Below are 17,636 nucleotides of genomic sequence, written 5' to 3'. Positions count from 1 at the left end.
GGTAACATTATAATTCCTAGAATCACTAAATTCACTAGTATTAGTAATGTCACATACTTTAGAAGAAGTGAAAAGTAATTATCCCACAAGAACTATGGATAACATTTACATTGGCAGCATACAATTAATTCCACTGGGATCCAGCCATATTCTAGCAGAAGGAACCATATGACATAGTAAGACTGTCTTTTTTGTTTGTTTGTTTGTTTGTTTTAAGTCAAAAATGGTAACTTCTAAATTTCTGTATTTATAAAGCCAAGAACTGGTTTATCTTGGTAGTAAAGATGAAAATGGTCTACCTCTTCTATAACACCTTGCCCACTGACAACAAAAGATTTCTTCAGGCAAAGGACTGATAAAATTTGGAATTATAAGGAAGAAGATAATTTAAAATAACCTCATGGTTGGTATAATTCATCTTTCTTTTTTTATCAAATTGCATTTGAGACTGTGATAAGGACTACCCATAAACATAGTTCTCAGCATACTAGGCATAAGGCACAAGGGTTTGATAGATTTTATAATATTTTTTTCACAAATAATTGTTGTTGTCCAATCATTTCATTATGTCTGACCCTGTGACCCCATTTAGGGGTTTCTTGAAAGAGAGAATAGAGTGGTTTCCTTCTCCAGCTCATTTTACACATTAGGAAACTGAGATAAACAGGTTTAAATTACTTGCCCTGGGACACATGGTAAGTGTCTGAGGCCAGATTTGAACTCACAAGGAAAAGTCTTCCTGACTTCAGGCAGGGCACTCTATCTACTGGGCCACATAGCTACCCTCCCCAAATAATAAACTATTTTGATTTTTAAAAGAAAGTGATAAAGCATGAATTATTTTGAATCAAAATATTCGTGCTCTTTTCTCAAGTTTGTATGAGGTATGATTATAAAGTACTTTTCAAAGAACTATGCCAGAATGTGTATTCTTATACTTAATATATGTATGTAGAAGATATACATATAAATATATATGTACAGAGTTAGATGAGAGCTAGGTGATTGATAAATAGGTAAGATAGACAGACAGACATAGTTTGCTTAGGTCCAGGGGGTAGAAACAAAACCACTTAATAACAAGGAGAAAATCAAAGTTATAAACAATAAAACTCAGTCTCTTGAGATTATGAAAGAATCATCATCTTCATCTGGAATATGTCCCAAAAGTAAAAATTTTTTGAATAATGTTGTCATCATTAAAGTGGCTCATTTCATAAGTATAGCAACAAATACTTGAAAATGATATGTGGATACTTTTGAACATGGCCTGTCTATTCAAATAGATAAAACTATATTTAAAAAATAACTTGGGGGAAGCTAGGTGGCGCAGTGGATAGAGCACTGGCCCTGGAGTCAGGAGTATCTGAGTTCACTCAGACACTTGACACGAGCTGTGTGACCCTGGGCAAGTCACTTAACCCCAATTGCCTCATCAAACCACCCCCTCCCCCCAAAAAACCACTTGGATTCAGTCCACATACCAAACTGTTGTCAAATGTTGTTTCTACTTTCACAACATCTCTCCTACATATTCCCTTCTCTCCACTCACACAGCAGCCAACTTGATCCAGTCTCCCTATCACCTCTCTATTGTATCATTGTAGTAGTTTTGTAATGGGTCTCCTTGCCTTAAGCGTCTCCTAACTCCAAAACATCTTCCATTCACAGCTGCCAAAATTATTTTCTAAAGTATAAGTTTGCCCACATCATCACGTTGCTCAATAAACTCCAGTGCTCACTAGTCTTTCCCAAAACAAATAGAAAGTTCTCCACTTGGCATTTTCAATCTTTTTACACTTTAATTCTCTCATTCTACAATCTAACCACACTGGCTTACTTGCTATTCTTTTCACATAGTGCTCCATCTCCTGACTCTATGCCTTTGCACTGGCTGTCTCTTATACTTGGAATGTTCTTTCCCCTTACTTCTCCTTAGTACCTTCCTTCAAGACTCAGCTCAAATCCCATCTTCTGCTGGAAGCCTTTTCCAGTTTCCCTTAATGATAGTGCCTTCCCCTTGTGCTCACTTTCCATCTACTCTGTATGTATATGCATATAATTACTTACATGTTATCTTTCTTATTAGAATGTGAACTTCTAGAGGGCAAGGACACTGTCATTGCCTTTCTTTATAACCTCATTGCTTAACATAGTGCTTGGCATCTAGGAAATGCTTCACAAGTTCTTGTTACACCAACTAGGAAGTTGTCACATTGGGAATTTGTACTTTTCTTCCAATGGTTCTAAACTGATACCTGAATTTCTACTTAAATTGGTACTTTGGTGGACCCATGATTTAATTACTCTAAGTATTCCTTTACTAATCGAGGAGAAATTCTCTATGCCTTCCTTCTCCTCCTGAATTTTTTTTTGGGGGGGGGGGTGTTATGCTTTCTATCTCAAAAGCCATAAATCTACCTAAACATACTGAAGGATTTCCTTTTGTTTTTCAATATTTCAGAAGAATCAACTTATCTTTACTTTTTATACAGCAGGAACAGGTTAGCAAGCACACACAGTGGATTTAGCATAGATATTAACAGCACCAAGAGAGTAACAAAGACCAAGGAAACCTTCTCATGTACATACTAAGTGGCTGATAAAATGATGGGATTTGGCAGACACCCAGGGGCCCCACCAGAAGACCATCAAAATTGAGACCACACCTGGGGGGCCCTGAGTAACTGTTGGTGTACTACTGACATCAACAAAAGACCACTCTCAACCAATCAGCTTGAAGGACCTCCCCTTCTGGGGAGGGAGACAGGAAGTAGGAAGGTGAGGCTGGCTTGCTGGATCTTCCTCTTTTGGTCCCGAACTGGCTTGGTGGGGGAGAAAAAGGAGGGTCCCCCTTGTAGTCCAGGACTTTGGCGTGGCGGGGAACTTCACAGGGCCGAAAAACAAATGTTTCTCTCTGGCTATACAGTATAGATCTAAACTAGGATTTTCCACTTATAATACACTTTAATAAATCCTTAAAAGCCTAAATTCTTGCTGAATTTATCAGTGATTTTAGTCAGCTTCCCCCCCCAAAACTGGGGGGGCAGGTTAGGACCCACATTTAGATTTTAAACACCACAGTCTCAACTACCATCACAAGCACTAATGTCAATAAATTAAGCAACAAATAAAAAGTGTCAATGAATTATACTAAAAGACATCTTGAGGGAGGAAAATGATTGAAATAAATCCCTAGTAATGCCCCAAGAAAAGCCAATAAAGACCCAACAAGGAAAGGTGTTTCATCCCATCGAGGTGGCTCAGGGATTAGTATTGGACTTGTAGTTGGGAAAACCTGAATTTAAATTCCACCTCAGACATTTCCTAGCTATGTGATCCTGCACAGGTTACTTAACCTCTATGTGCCTCAGTTTCTTCAACTATAAAATGGGGGTAGTAATAGTACCTACTTAATAGAGTTATTATGAGGCTCATATAAGATAATAATTGTTAAGTGCTTTATAACCTCAAAGTGCCACATAAATGCAAGTTATAGTATTATTATTATTGTTATCCCTCAGCAATTTTGCTATTCAAGGTGAAGTAGGAAGTTAATTTGATTTATTCTATTATCTTTTCTAGTTTAAAATAAAAATCTCATGACTTAACTCCTGGCTTATATTCACAAGTTATTCATAGTGTACATGTACATATTTACTACATAAAAACACATTACAGAATTTCAAATGAAAGGGATATCAGTGATACACCAACACAGAAAAGAATTCCTTATATAACAAAGACAACTAGTTTTCATTTAGTTCTTTTTTATTGGGGGGGGGGTTAAGTCAGGGCAATGAGGGTTAAGTGACTTGTCCAGGGTCACACAGCTAGTAAGTGTCAAATGTCTGAGGCCACATTTGAACTCAGGTCCTCCTGAATCCAGGGCTGGTGCTTTATCCACTGTACTTTCATTTAGTTCTGTGTTAAAATTCTTTATTATAAAAATGCATACTTTTATCTTTTAATGTCAATCCCAGTGGATGATTAATTATCATTCCTTTTCTAAAAATTCTATGATTTCCTGGATATGGCTGGGAAGTCTTTCCCCATAGTTTAAAATAAAAACAGTAGCAGCAAAGATAAATGCGTGACCCGGACATTTTTGAGTTCTAGAATCCATGTTATTATGAGCAAGTAGATCCTAGAGAGAGCTCTCTTAGAATAAATAGTTCAAGAAGACTTGGGCAGAGACTTGCTGATAATTAACCAAATGGGTAACTGGAAACCATGCAAAATAACCTAAACAAATGGAATTTTGTCATAGGACCAAGAAACTCAACTTCTCATTCTAGAACTCTCTAAAAACAAAATAACTTTTAGCCTTCCAACCAGTTTCTCTGGGGTCCTATATTATTGTTATCCTACCTAATTCTTTAAAGGGTCAGTGCTACCATGGAAAAGAGAAAAACACTAAATGATCCCTAGCTAGACATAATTTTTTTTTCCAAAAGGATTTGAAGTGTTTATGTTAAAATATGACGATGTTACAGAGAAAGAAGAAACTTCTCCTAGCAGTTTGAAACACATTCATTAAGCTAAAATGAGAAAATAAAGGTTATAAACTATAAAACTCAACCATTTGGGCCCAATCACCATCCTCATGTGGAATATGTCTCAACATAAAAATAATTTTTGAACACCACCTTCATTAATAGTTTTTTAATAAATACATGGATATTTTTGCATTCATATACTCTGAATGCTAACCTTAAATGCCACTTCTCTTTCAAGCTACTTATAGTTAAAAGGGTTGTAAAAACAATTTCATCAGTGGTTGTAATATGATGAAGGTCCATGGGTGAGAAGAATTCAGTCAAAAATCTCAAACCATAAATCTTACTGGGAAAATGCAAAACAGAAAGGACAGTATCAGCAGATTTCGGCAAGTGGCAAGTTGAGTAATATAAGTCATTTAACATAAAATGAATCTGGTAGACATGGCACCTCAAAGGTCTAATGTGGCACCTTAAAATAGACTAAATTTATTGAGAGACCAGTGTAAGGCCAACAACAACTGAAAAACTGCCTCAGGACACTGAGGTCAAAGAAAATAGCAATGATGCTGCATTTTTAATACACTGGCAGTCATCCAATGTCTCATCAGGAGAATCACAACTGCCAGCAAGAAACTATACTGATTCAATCTGGGGCTCTCAAAAAAAAAAAAATGAGTAAGCACTTTCTTATGCTCTATTTCCATAGAAACAGAAATACACTGATACTGGGGGCCAAGGGTAGAGAAATATTTGTTACTAGTATCTTATAACCACAAATAAAAAACCTCTATAGAAAAAAAGTCTAAAAACATTTCTTTTTCTTTTAAAAATGTACTTTTTAGTAGAATATAGCATTATACTTAGAGAGGGAGCAGACCTGGGTTTGAATCCAGGATCTGATCATTACAAGTATAAACTTAATTTCTGTGATTCACAATTTGTAAAATGGGAATTATAAAGCTTGTACTGTCTTTAAATAGATTACATGTTTCACTACTCCTAAAGGCTCCCCAAAACATGAATTTGGGTTCATTTTTCCATTTCCTAATGAATATTAAGAATGTTTAGTTCAGATAACAAATGCAATTGTCCCTGAACAAATTTGCTATTTCAAGTACCTACCTCAAAGATCTGTTGTGACTCTCCAATGAAATAATGTGTGCAAGGAGGTATATAAATGTTACCTGTTGTTGTTGCTGTTATTAACATTCTAAATTAAAAATCTTTTTTAAAAATTTATTTATTTAGAAATTTTCCCCACCTTACATGTAACATCGATTTTTACAACTTTGTGTTCCAAATTCTCTTCCTTCCTCCCTATTTCCCACCCCCCCTTAAGAATTCAAGCAATTCAATATTCAAAATTGAGTCTATTATATCAATTAAGTTTGGCTCAGGACCTCAGGAGCAAAGTTTATGAAGAACCACACCTTCACCATAAATGAAGAACAAAAACCTGGAGAGTATATCCAATAGACATAAAAAAATGGAAGACCTCCTATGAAAAGAGATGGACCTTGACTTGGTATTGCAAGGAGGAGACAAAATAATCAATTTTTAGAAGTCTCATTGTGGATCACTGATTGGAAAAAGAGATAAGAGCTATGGGATGTATGAATTAGTATTTCCTGAAATCAAGGAACTTATAGGTGAGGGTCACTTAAACAAAAGGATGGGTAGATTAAGGAGGAAAGAACTCCTGACCCAATATGGTTCATATATAAATTGGTCGAGAGAAAGTGGGGGGAGGGGGGGAGAATGGGGAGGTGGAGATACTAGTAGAATCAAGAAATTAAGGTCTGGCCTCAAGGCAGGGAGTAGGATTTATCTATGAGTAAGAATGGAGATTTGCATAAAACCACTTCAAATAAAAAACAAGCTTCAGGTTAAGTCAATTAAGAATATAAAATAATAAAAGTCAAGACCCAGGAATTTGGGTCTAATAGAGGAAAGGGATTGTAGGTGGTATCAGTATATGGGAAAGAAACTGGGTTCAGATTGCTTTGAGCAAAACAAAATTCAGACATTTAGTATTGTTTGTTTGTTTTGGTGAGGCAATTAGGGTTAAGTGACTTGCCCAGGGTCACACAACTAGTAAGTGTTAAGTGTCTAAGGCTGCATTTGAACTCAGGTCCTCCTGACTCCAGGGCTGGTGCTCTATCTACTGTGCCACCTAGCTGCCCCTAGTATTGTTTTAACATGGATAATATAACAAGATTTCAGAAAGTAAAAAATAATTATAACATCAGATGTTAATGGGCTAAATTTTACCATAAAACAGAGGGCTGCAGAATACATTTTTAAAAAATCAAGCCCAACAATGAGAACTGAACAAAAAAATGAACATATATAGTGAAATTAACATATATAGTGAAAGAGGCTAGAAGAAAAAGCATTGTGATTCTTTGTAACCCATAAAACAGAAACTGCAATTATGATTTTGGATAAGGTACCTACAAAACATATATACTGTCTAGAAATATGTATTAGGAAGCTACACTACATATAATAAAACAATATAAATATTAAATATATGTGCTGAATAATAATAAGTACTAACAGGAAAAACTTATACCCAAGAAGATTTTTACAGTAAAGAAATAATTTTGGTGCTTTTAAAAAATGGCTCATTTAGACAGCAACATATTTAACAGCAAGATAAACAAGTAAATTATTGCTCTGAGCAGATTATTAAAAGAAATAGATTTGAAGACATTAGTTAACAGAAATCTAACCCTATGGTTTAAACAATATTGTTAGATGAAATGATCATATGAAATGGCACTTATAAAGAATCTATAAATAGGGAAAGGTGGACCTTATAGAATACAAAGTGTCAGGTAGATATGAATAAAAATACAGACTGAAATGAAGACTATATATATATGTATATATACACATATATAGATGTATGTATGTGTGTGTATACACACATTATATTAAATGAGGTCTAAAACAGATCTCACTCTGCTACTCAACAATCTTCAGTGCTTTCCTTTACATCTAAGATTAAATGAAAATGCTTCTGCTTTTTCTTTTAACAACTTTTGCAAATGGCCCCAGCCTATATTTCTAGTTGTCAGTACATATGACTTAAGATATGTGTGTGTGTATACACACACACATACACACATATATACACACAGATATATAGTCTTCATTTCAGTCTGTATTTTTATTCATATCTACCTGACACTGTTTTTATTCTATAAGATCCACCTTTCCCTATTTATGGATTCTTTATAAGTGCCATTTCATAGGATCAGTTTTTCATTAAGGAATAATGGTGAGTTCCAGGGTATTACCACCAGAGGGTGTGGCTGAGGTGGAGTGAAGGTTGTAGGATTTAAGAAGACAGAGGAAGTAGAAGGAGAAGTAGAAGATGAGGGAATTTTAAAAAGCATCAATATGTATACTGAGGTAACAACACTTGTAGGAGACTATGGATGTTATTATTCAGTGGTCATTCATTGTTAACCGTACAGCTGATAATCTCCTGCATGTCTTTTCCCATAGCTCTGTATTACTCAATTATTGGTCACATAGAAGCAAACAATCCCCAAACTCCACCTCCTCCTCTCTCATCCTCATCCTCCTAAACTCTACCCCACTCATCTCCTACTATGTCCTCTATAATTTCCTTCATTCTATACCTTTCTTTCATACCACTTCCATCCAGTAGGTCTCACTGAAACCTGGCCTCACTGGTCATCTTTTCTAGCAATGACTATACTTCACTCTTCCCAACATGTACCCCTCCAAATATGGCACTCTTAAAGGAAAAGCTAACAATTTTTTTTTAAGTGAGGCAATTGGGGTTAAGTGACTTGCCCAGGGTCACAACAGCTAGTAAGTGTTAAGTGTCTGAGGCCGGATTTGAACTCAGGTACTCCTGATTCCAGGGCCGGTGCTTTATCCACTGTGCCACCTAGCTGCCCCAACAATTTTTTCTTGGCACAAATAAAATGCAATATGAATTAAGCAGAGCCAAAACCACATTACACACAGTAACTACAACAATGTAAATGGAAAGAATGATACACCCCCCCAAAATCACAAGTAAATGAAGTAAATATAACAACATTATAAAGATCAAGCATGAAGAGATGAAACATGAAGACATCCCCAACCTACCCCTTCATGGAGATGGGAAGAGGTCCATAGGTGTTAAACATTGAATGTTTTTAAACTTTTTCAATTACTTGATTAGCTAAACTTATTTTTTTTTTCCCTCTAAAAATACTATTTCTTATTTGGAATGACTCCCTAGGCAGGGTTAGGAGCACGGATACTTAAGATAACTATGGTTACACAAGAAACAAACAAAAAAATCCATAAACACTTAATTTTTAAAAAAAGAAATTAAAGCCAGAGAGGGGGATATAACAGAGACAAAGAAGTGTTAAAGAATAACAAGATGCAAAGCAGTGTTTGTACATTGTTATTCCTTTACATGATAAGAAGTTGTTCAGTCAAATTTGATGGACTTAGAGGGCAAGAAGTCATCGGCTAGTCACAGTATTTGCCATGCTCCCCAGGGGCCTTTGAAGAAACTAAGTTCTCTCCAAAGAGGTCAGATAGGGGCAGCTAGGTGGCACAATGGATGAAGCACCAGAGAAGGTCCTAAGTTCAAATATGACCTCAGACACTTGACACTTAACTAGCTGTGTGACCTTGGGCAAGTCACTTAACCCTCATTGCCCCACAAACAAAAACAAAACCAAAAAACCAAAGAGGTCAGATATACCTCTGAAGGATGTGAGCTTTACCAGGGATATCAGCATGAGAAGAGAAAGGAAAGGATGTCAGGGCTTTTGAGAGCCAGAAGTATGTACTGTCTTCCTTTCTCTGAGTGTATGCTCCTTTACTAGTGCGATTTATGTGTGCCCACAAAGTTGTGGGAGATTGCAATCTCAATAAATACCACCGCTTTGAGCAAATTGTATCTTCTGGCTGACTACTAAAGTTAATTACACTGATGGGCTATAAGCAAACTGTAGTTTGAGGACAGCATACCAAAAGGATACAAAGAAGCTAGGGCCATTGTCCCCTTAAGACCAAACCTGGGAGCATGACTTGGAGGGTATAATCAAGAAGAACTGTGTACTACATATACTGTTCTCAAAAACAGAGATGCCAAGCACCTTCTATGAGACACAACATGATCCTGATACTCAGATAATATTAAGCTGCTAAAATAATATATTTCATGTTTATAGGAGGAAGTGTCCTTCAAGGATGTAATCATGGGTTAGTTTCTTATTTGCACTAATTTTTGTCTACCTGGAGAGATAGAGAGAAGAAAGTATTATAGAATATAAAATCTTTGCAAATGACTTGAGAAAAATCTGTAAATTTGGTATATATTCCAATCAAATGCCTCAAAATCATAACTTTAATATAAAATGCAGTGATTTTTCAAAACAAAAAGATAAAAGCATCACACTGCATTGATTAGACATAATGATATAGAGAAGAAAGGATTTTGATAGCTATATGGATTTCTAGTTGTTTCTGAATAGCTTTAGAGGAGAAATTAATCACTCTAAAGTATGAAACACAAATTTTGATCTCTCAGTTTAAATATCTTCTTTCTTCATTGGGTGGTTCATTTTTTCCTTTTGTCAAGGGAGAAAAGAATGCTGACTTTAAAAAAAAAAGAATCTGCTTTGTGAGAATTAAAAAATAGTAACTGATGGAAATATCTTTGGGATCACCTATACATTAATGCTTTGCTGTTTAGAAATAACAATGGGAAAACAGCATGAAGCACACTCGAGGAAATTACTTCCAAACTCAAACTGCCAGTAAAAACAAACCTTTAGGAAACAGCTTGCTCTAGAGAAGTTAAAATAGTCAATGTGGTAAATTTCATTGCTTCTCATATGTGTGTATGTATTCCACACAAGACTTAAACCTTCAATCATGTTGTTGTCCAGGGTTTCTTTTTTCTTTTTTTGCAGGGCAATGAGGGTTAAGTGATCTGCCCAGGGTCTCACAACTAGTGTCAAGTATCTAAGGACAGATTTGAACGCAGGTCCTCCTGAATCCAGGACTGGTGCTTTATCCACTGTACCACCTAGCTGCTCCCTTCAATCACGTTAACATTTTCTTATACTTTGCCTATCCTGTTATCTATCCCTTCTCTAGAGAAAGATAATTTTAGTTAACTGCTTTACAAATCAAATATTAACAGAACATATATGTGTGTGTATACATACACAAACACACATACATACACACTCTTGAATAACACTTAGGTCATCTTCAGTTTAGAAATACATGACCATTATGGATTTGCCAAAGGTGATATTTTAAATTTAAGTTTTCATGGGACAAAGTTTACAATAAATATAAACCACTATATTATAGAATCATAGAATTTTAAACCCACTTAAAGGTGACAAGTAGCATGCCATGTGCTAAAAGAACTATCAGGAAGAGAGAAATGAGTTTCAAAAATAAGTGACTGATTAAGTCATCAGGATCAATGTCTAATCTTTCATCATGTAAATTATGTAAGTGTCTGAATTTTTACAGAATTTTGGAAACAGAAGGGATGTCTAATCCAAATGGAGGAATAAGGATCCAGCTTTTGCTTGTCAAATGAAGAGAAACCCACTACCATTCCCAAGATGGTCATCTCACTATTGGTTAGCTTCCGCTCAAAATCTACAACCTATGAGTTCTGTTAGAAAGTTACTCTTTTTTTTTTTTTTTGGTAAGGCAATTGGGGTTAAGTGACTTGCCTAGGGTCACACAGCTAGTAAGTGTCAAGTGTCTGAAGCCGGATTTGAACTCAGGTACTCCTGAATCCAGGGCCGGTGCTTTATCCACTGCACCACCTAGCTGCCCCAGAAAGTTACTCTTTATGTACATATTACATTTTACTTTTTGCAACTTCCAACCACTGTACTTATTTCTGCTCCGTGGGACCAATCAGAACAAGTATGATCTCTCTTCCATCCTACAGCTTTCGAATACTTGAAGACAAGTATTGTGTCCCTGGACGCTTTTTTTTTTTTTCAGGCTTAACAATCCTAGCTCCTTCAAGCCACCTTCATATGGGATTGACTTCAGCATCCTCATTTTTCTTCTCTGGATGCCCCCCAGCTTGTGACTATCCTGCTTAAAATGCAGTGCCAAAATGGAATCTGCTACCATAGTTATGTGCTCACCAGAGCTGAATATAACCATTACTGCTATTTATTTCTTGAGGAGCCTGATTAATTCTACAATTCTGTTTCAATTTGCTAATTTGGAAGAATACTCTTAAAATGAAATTATAAATTAGTCAAATAACTGAGACTTCTCTAATATGAGGAAACTCCCCCAACCAATGGAGGGTGGCACCTTCTCTGCAACTTAGAGCATTAGGGAGTTGTTTGGAAAATTAAGAGGTTAAGTAACTTGGCCAAGGTCACATTAACAGTAGGTATTGGAGGCAGGAAACCTGCTCTCTATCTATTATATCATATTGCCTCATGTAATATTATAAAAACAATTTTCTTAATGAAAAAAAACACCTCCCCAAATTTGGCCCTAATCTCATTACGTCTAATTTTTTTAAAAATTGAAGTTGTTTTCAAGTAAGATAATGTTAAATAGCAAAACTATGGAAAACCATGAAGAAAACATAAACATTTAGATTTAGTAGACAGATTTAGTGATTAGAAGACATTAAAGGCAATACTGAAATTAAGTTCAGGCATGTGACAGGAAAGAAGCATTTTCCTAACTACAAATGAAGGTGTGTTATATAACAGCCAGATTGGAATCAAGGTTGGCAGTCTAATCTAATTTAGCATTCATGTAGTTCTTATTACCTCCACACTAAAAATCCCTATATTGGTGTGCATTTTCTTAGATGGATGTTAAATCAGTTTATTGAACTGTTGGGTAAAAGACAGATGAACCTTAAATATATTTTACTTAAAAGGAAAATAGCAAAAATTCAAAGTATTTCTAAGATTGTAGGAAGAAAGGACCAAGTTTTTCAGACAATGAAAAAAATCAAGCAAAACAAAACTATGAAAAACAATGTTTAACTAAATTCTTATAAAATTCAGCTTAAAATCTATATAAAATAAAAATTCAACAACTTGATATGACCTTTTTCCATGGGCACAAATATTTTGATTTAAGCATATGCCAGGCCTGTTCTTTCAAAGGGAATAAAGGTTAGCTAATTCATAAATTAGAGACTTGCTTCTTAATTTATGGGCAACTTTTCAAATTTAGCCTATCTGTTCGAACAGACGTGTCCTCAGTTTTCGATAGCAATCTCAGCACAGTAGGTGACAGTGTCTTCTAGAATTATTATTCCCTGCTAGTCTCCACTGGGTACCATAGCTGCAAAATTTACAAGCCCACGCCTCACAGGTGAAATCATGCCTGGAGGAGGGCAACACCTGCCATCTAGAAGTGACAGTAATGTAGTGGCTGTAAAAATCCAGTATGGGAAGTTTTCTTGGGCTTCTGCCTTAGCTAGTGCTGCGGAGCTTCACTGAGGAGCCATCTGCAGGGAACTATCTCTGACTGAGACAGATAGTCTAAGGAGTTCATGTTGTAAGATTGTGCCCCTACAGAATATAATGTGTGCTACTCTTTTCTTTGTGTGTGTGTGTGTGAGTGTATTAATCCATTAATCAGTATATACTAAGAAGCACATAATATGTTCCAGGCATCATAGTAAGCAGTGGGAAGGAGAGGGAGGGAAGACAGAAAGGAAGTAAAGTAAAAGGAGAGAGGAAAGGGAAAAGAGAAAGAGGGAGGGAGCAAGGAGGGAGAGGGAGAGACAGACAGACAAACACACACACACACACACACACACACACACACACACACACACACACACACACACACCCAAGAGTGAGAGCAAGATTGATTTTCTGTGTTTTTCTTTCCAAAGGAGATGAGTCCTACTCTTCCTTCATTCGTTACAAAGGAATAATAGGGACTTTGGGAAAAGAATAAAAAGACAGCTAATAAAGAGAATGAGAAAACATATTATTATGATGTCTTTAAAAATAATCTAAAACTAGTTTGTTTGTTTTTTAAAAGCACACAATCTTTTTTTGCTTTAAGGTTTATTTTCCATTAAAAAGCATGTTTATGTATTTTAATTTATAAACTTTTCATTTTTTCGTTAGATTTTTCTAATCACTAGGTTGAATTTTAAGATACCATTATATAGAAGATGTACCTGAATTCTGCCTCCAGGAATCTGAGAAAAATAGCTATATTTGCTCTGCTAAAAAGATAGAGAAAAAGGAATTTTTTTTTCTTCAGCAAAGCTTACTTTCCTGTGTAGACAATTAATAAATGTCAATTTAAGGAAACATCCTCTACAATTTTCTTCCCACAATTTTTTTTTTTTTTTGGTGAGGCAATTGGGGTTAAGTGACTTGCCTAGGGTCACACAGCTTGTAAGTGTCAAGTGTCTGAGGCCGGATTTGAACTCAGGTCCTCCTGACTCCAGGGCCGGTGCTCTATGCACTGCGCCACTTAGCTGCCCCCTCTTCCCACAATTTTTATGATAGTTATTTCTTTTTATTTGAGAAAAATGTGTATTTTGTGTATTTATGTTTTATGAGATGTACAAAAGTTTCCCAGGAAGTTCAACTTTATATAGCGTGAAAGAGCACCTAGGACCCTAAATCAAAGGAGAGTTCTATATCTCCATGAATCATTTTGATTCACAATTAGAAGCAGAGCTTTAAAAAACAGATGTCACCAGAAAATAAAGTCCATTTGAATCCATCTAATTTCAGAGAAAATTACTCATGCTTAAGAATCAAAGGGAAAGAGAATTTCTATTGAAATCATTTTTTTTTTATATAGGTCAGGTTTGGGTTGCTACCGAGAAATCTTCTGAAAGCAACAGAGTAACAGAGCTCAATATGTTAATTCTGATTAATAACTGCACAACAATTATTCTGTGAACTGAAGAGTGCCAAACATGTATGTGTGTATGTGTGTTTAGTTGAATAAACAGAGGTAAACAAACTTTGATTAACTTTTCTAAATAGGAGGAAGGCAATCTGATTTATCAAGTCTAAAGTAAAAGAGACTTGGACCGGGTAATTCTAGAACAACTTATCTGAAAGTTCCAGGGAATCAGTACTCACAGGTATACAGTATTCCACCATTGGGTAATGCAATTTGTGACCCTTTGCAGTTCGACCTGAAAAGAAGCAACTCTGGCAGACATCATAGTTGAAATGCCGTAGGCTTCTATACCTGGATATGAAAAGAAGAATTAAACTCATTAGTGGACATACCTCTAATTCGTACCCTTTGATGGGTAACATATTTCAGCATAGTATGATAAATTACCACAAGAAATGTCACTTCTCAAAATCAGCATGGCAAATATCAGATAGCACTTCCAACAAGAGTGGGACCCTTGTACTGACTTAGCTAGCTACTCATTAGAAAAAAGGGAACACTGAATATTTCAAGGGCAATTAAAGAAACCATTTCCTAGAAATGGTTGGATATAAAGGTTGAAAATACTTAAGTTCAAGACAGTACACCAGTTTCCATATGTTCAAATATGACATTAAGGGAGCCAATGTCTGCATGTTATTAACATTTTGTAAGATTCTGAATATGAAGACAAAATGTCTGGGCAAAAGTAAAGACAGATTTATAATTAACTATATATTCAGAACTTGTAGAAGGATGAATTATACTTTTGCTAAGAACATTTCTCACGGATTCAAAGAAGGCTGCTCTTCTTGGTAGACATGTTCTAGTGGAAAGAGCACTTGTCAGACTACCTGGGTTGTTCAAATTCTGCCTCTGATAGTACCTTTGTGACCTTGGACAATTCAATTAATCCCCTATGCCTAAATTAGCACATCTATAAACAGAAGGGATTTCATGAGATAGGTTTCAAAGTCCATAAAAGATCTAATTCTACAGTATTATCCATGATATGGATATTTAAATTAAGTCAGATATTTGGAATAGCTTTTTCTCTTTTCAAAAATATATGATAATTGGAAATTAAAATAACTGGAATGAATTCTGTGAAAAGGAGAAAAAAATACACGTGAAGAAAAGCCTGAAAGAAGGCTTAATTCCAAAATATACTAACAAAGAAAGAATGCTTTGAAATCTTTGGCGTGTAAATGACATTCAGCGCTTATTCTTTCCACTGGACAGAGATGCTGTAACTTAATTTTACTGTTCTGAAAGAAAAGTTACTTCTAAGAGCTTTTTGAGAAGTTAGTTTAAATGAGTACCATAGTTTTGGCCACATCTTCAGTACAATTTTGTTTTAATGACTAATAGAAACAACAAGATGAACATCAGGAAAATAGAAACAAAGACGAATGACAGGAATATTGGATTCAACTAAGAAAGTAAAAGCCTTGTTAAGCAAAAGAGATGTAAGGTCCACTACCTAGTGTTTTAGAAAAGGATCAGGAAAACAATTGGGAAACCTTATAGTAATCCTTTTTGGAGGTGACACAATTTGGTTACCTGAAAGGATAAGCTACATTTATTTATAACACTTCTTGATTTATCATGACACCTTGTCAAATAAAATGCCAAAGACATTTTTGTTATAGTATAATTTATTTTCATGGTATTACTTAAAATATGTATTTTTGGTTTATGTATAACAAAATAATTTATATTTATTTTATTTATAATATTCATAGAAAGGGTGTTTAAGAAATAATCTTACATTCACCCAACCTGTTTCTATATCGAGGCAATCCTTTTATCACATACTTCAATAGAACCTGCCTAACCATTTGTAAATGCCATCAAGGTGATCCTTTTTCATTTCTTGTTAAGATTTCTAAAAAAGAAATTACTTTATGTATTTGATATAAAAAAGGGAAGCACACAATAAACACCATTGATTTCAAAGTTCATTAGAAAGTTAATCTTGTATGATAATGAATACTGGTGCCCATTTTGGCTTCAATGATACTTGGCAAATAAGAGAGTTTAAGTGTTCCATACCAAAAGATAACTTGAAGAATGTTTTATCTTAGTAGAATTATTGAGACAAGTATGTAGGAATACACACACAAACATATACATACTAGACTAGTATATACATACACACATAGACTTACTATGTGTGTGTGTGTATATATATATATATATATATATATATATATATATATAATGCATATATACACATTGACTTTTAGGTCAGAAGTCATACTATTAATGAAAAGTAGCACTGATTCTTATTAAATGAAACATAACATTATTTACAATATCTAGGGCGGGGCTCCTTAAACTTTTAATGCTCACAACCCCTTTTTGACTGAGAAATTTTTACACAACTCTGATGCATAGGTATATAAAATAGGTATACATAACCTTTTACTGTTGCCAAATTTTTCACGACCCCAACATTCAGTTATGCGACCCCATATGAGGTCACAACCCATAGTTTAAGAAGTTTTGGTCTAGGGCACTGCTAACTTTGAATTACTTTTAGGATTCTAACTATGTCTTGAAGCATTAGAATATATATATATATATATATATATACACACACACACATACACATATGTATATATACACACACACACACACATACGCATATATACATACACACAGAAACACACACATACAAATTTGTGTGTTGTTTCTGATGACTAATCCTGGGGCTTGGAGCTGTGTGCATGAATTTTTGAGGGGCACTGTTAAAAATTCTGAGGTTGCAATTTTTATGTTTCCAAATTAAATTTTCACTGTTAACCTCCTCTAATGGCATGTGGAAAAACCTGAATAAGCTTCTTAGAATAATCTCTCTGGGCAATGACATATTTGATGAATTCTTATCTTGGAAGGGGACTTGTGAAAAGATCACTATAGCAAGCTATATATACCAGGGTCAAATCAAAGACAAATGAAGATAAATTTGCTTTAGGCATGGGTGTTGGGAGGTTCAAACAAGATGATGGATGTAAAGTACTTTTCAAATATTAAAGCTCTACATAAATGCCAATTTATTATTGTTACTGTTATTGCTCTTAATATTCTCTTACAATCATTAGGCATTAGGGTAGCTAGGTGGCATAGAGTATAGAGTGCCAGGCCTGGAGTCAAGAAAACCAGAGTTCAAGTCCAGTAACTGAAACTTACTAGCAAGTT

The 17,636-nt window shown here is 35.1% G+C and overlaps 1 protein-coding gene across 3 annotated transcripts in view; it reads right to left on the bottom strand.

The window, feature by feature from the left end:
* The window catches only part of UTRN (utrophin), a 705,722-nt gene that overhangs the window by 56,074 nt on the left and 632,012 nt on the right, over positions 1-17,636 (bottom strand). For all 3 annotated transcript variants that reach the window (XM_044001726.1, XM_044001724.1, XM_044001725.1), the window contains one exon: positions 14,633-14,744. In XM_044001726.1, the coding sequence (XP_043857661.1) occupies positions 14,633-14,744 (112 nt within the window). The remainder of the gene's footprint in view (positions 1-14,632; positions 14,745-17,636) is intronic.

The sequence above is a fragment of the Dromiciops gliroides genome, chromosome 4, assembly GCF_019393635.1.
Source record: "Dromiciops gliroides isolate mDroGli1 chromosome 4, mDroGli1.pri, whole genome shotgun sequence".
Classification (NCBI taxonomy): Eukaryota; Metazoa; Chordata; class Mammalia; order Microbiotheria; family Microbiotheriidae; genus Dromiciops; species Dromiciops gliroides.
Note: the sequence above shows the minus strand (reverse complement) of the source record. Positions and strands in the feature narration are given on the sequence as shown.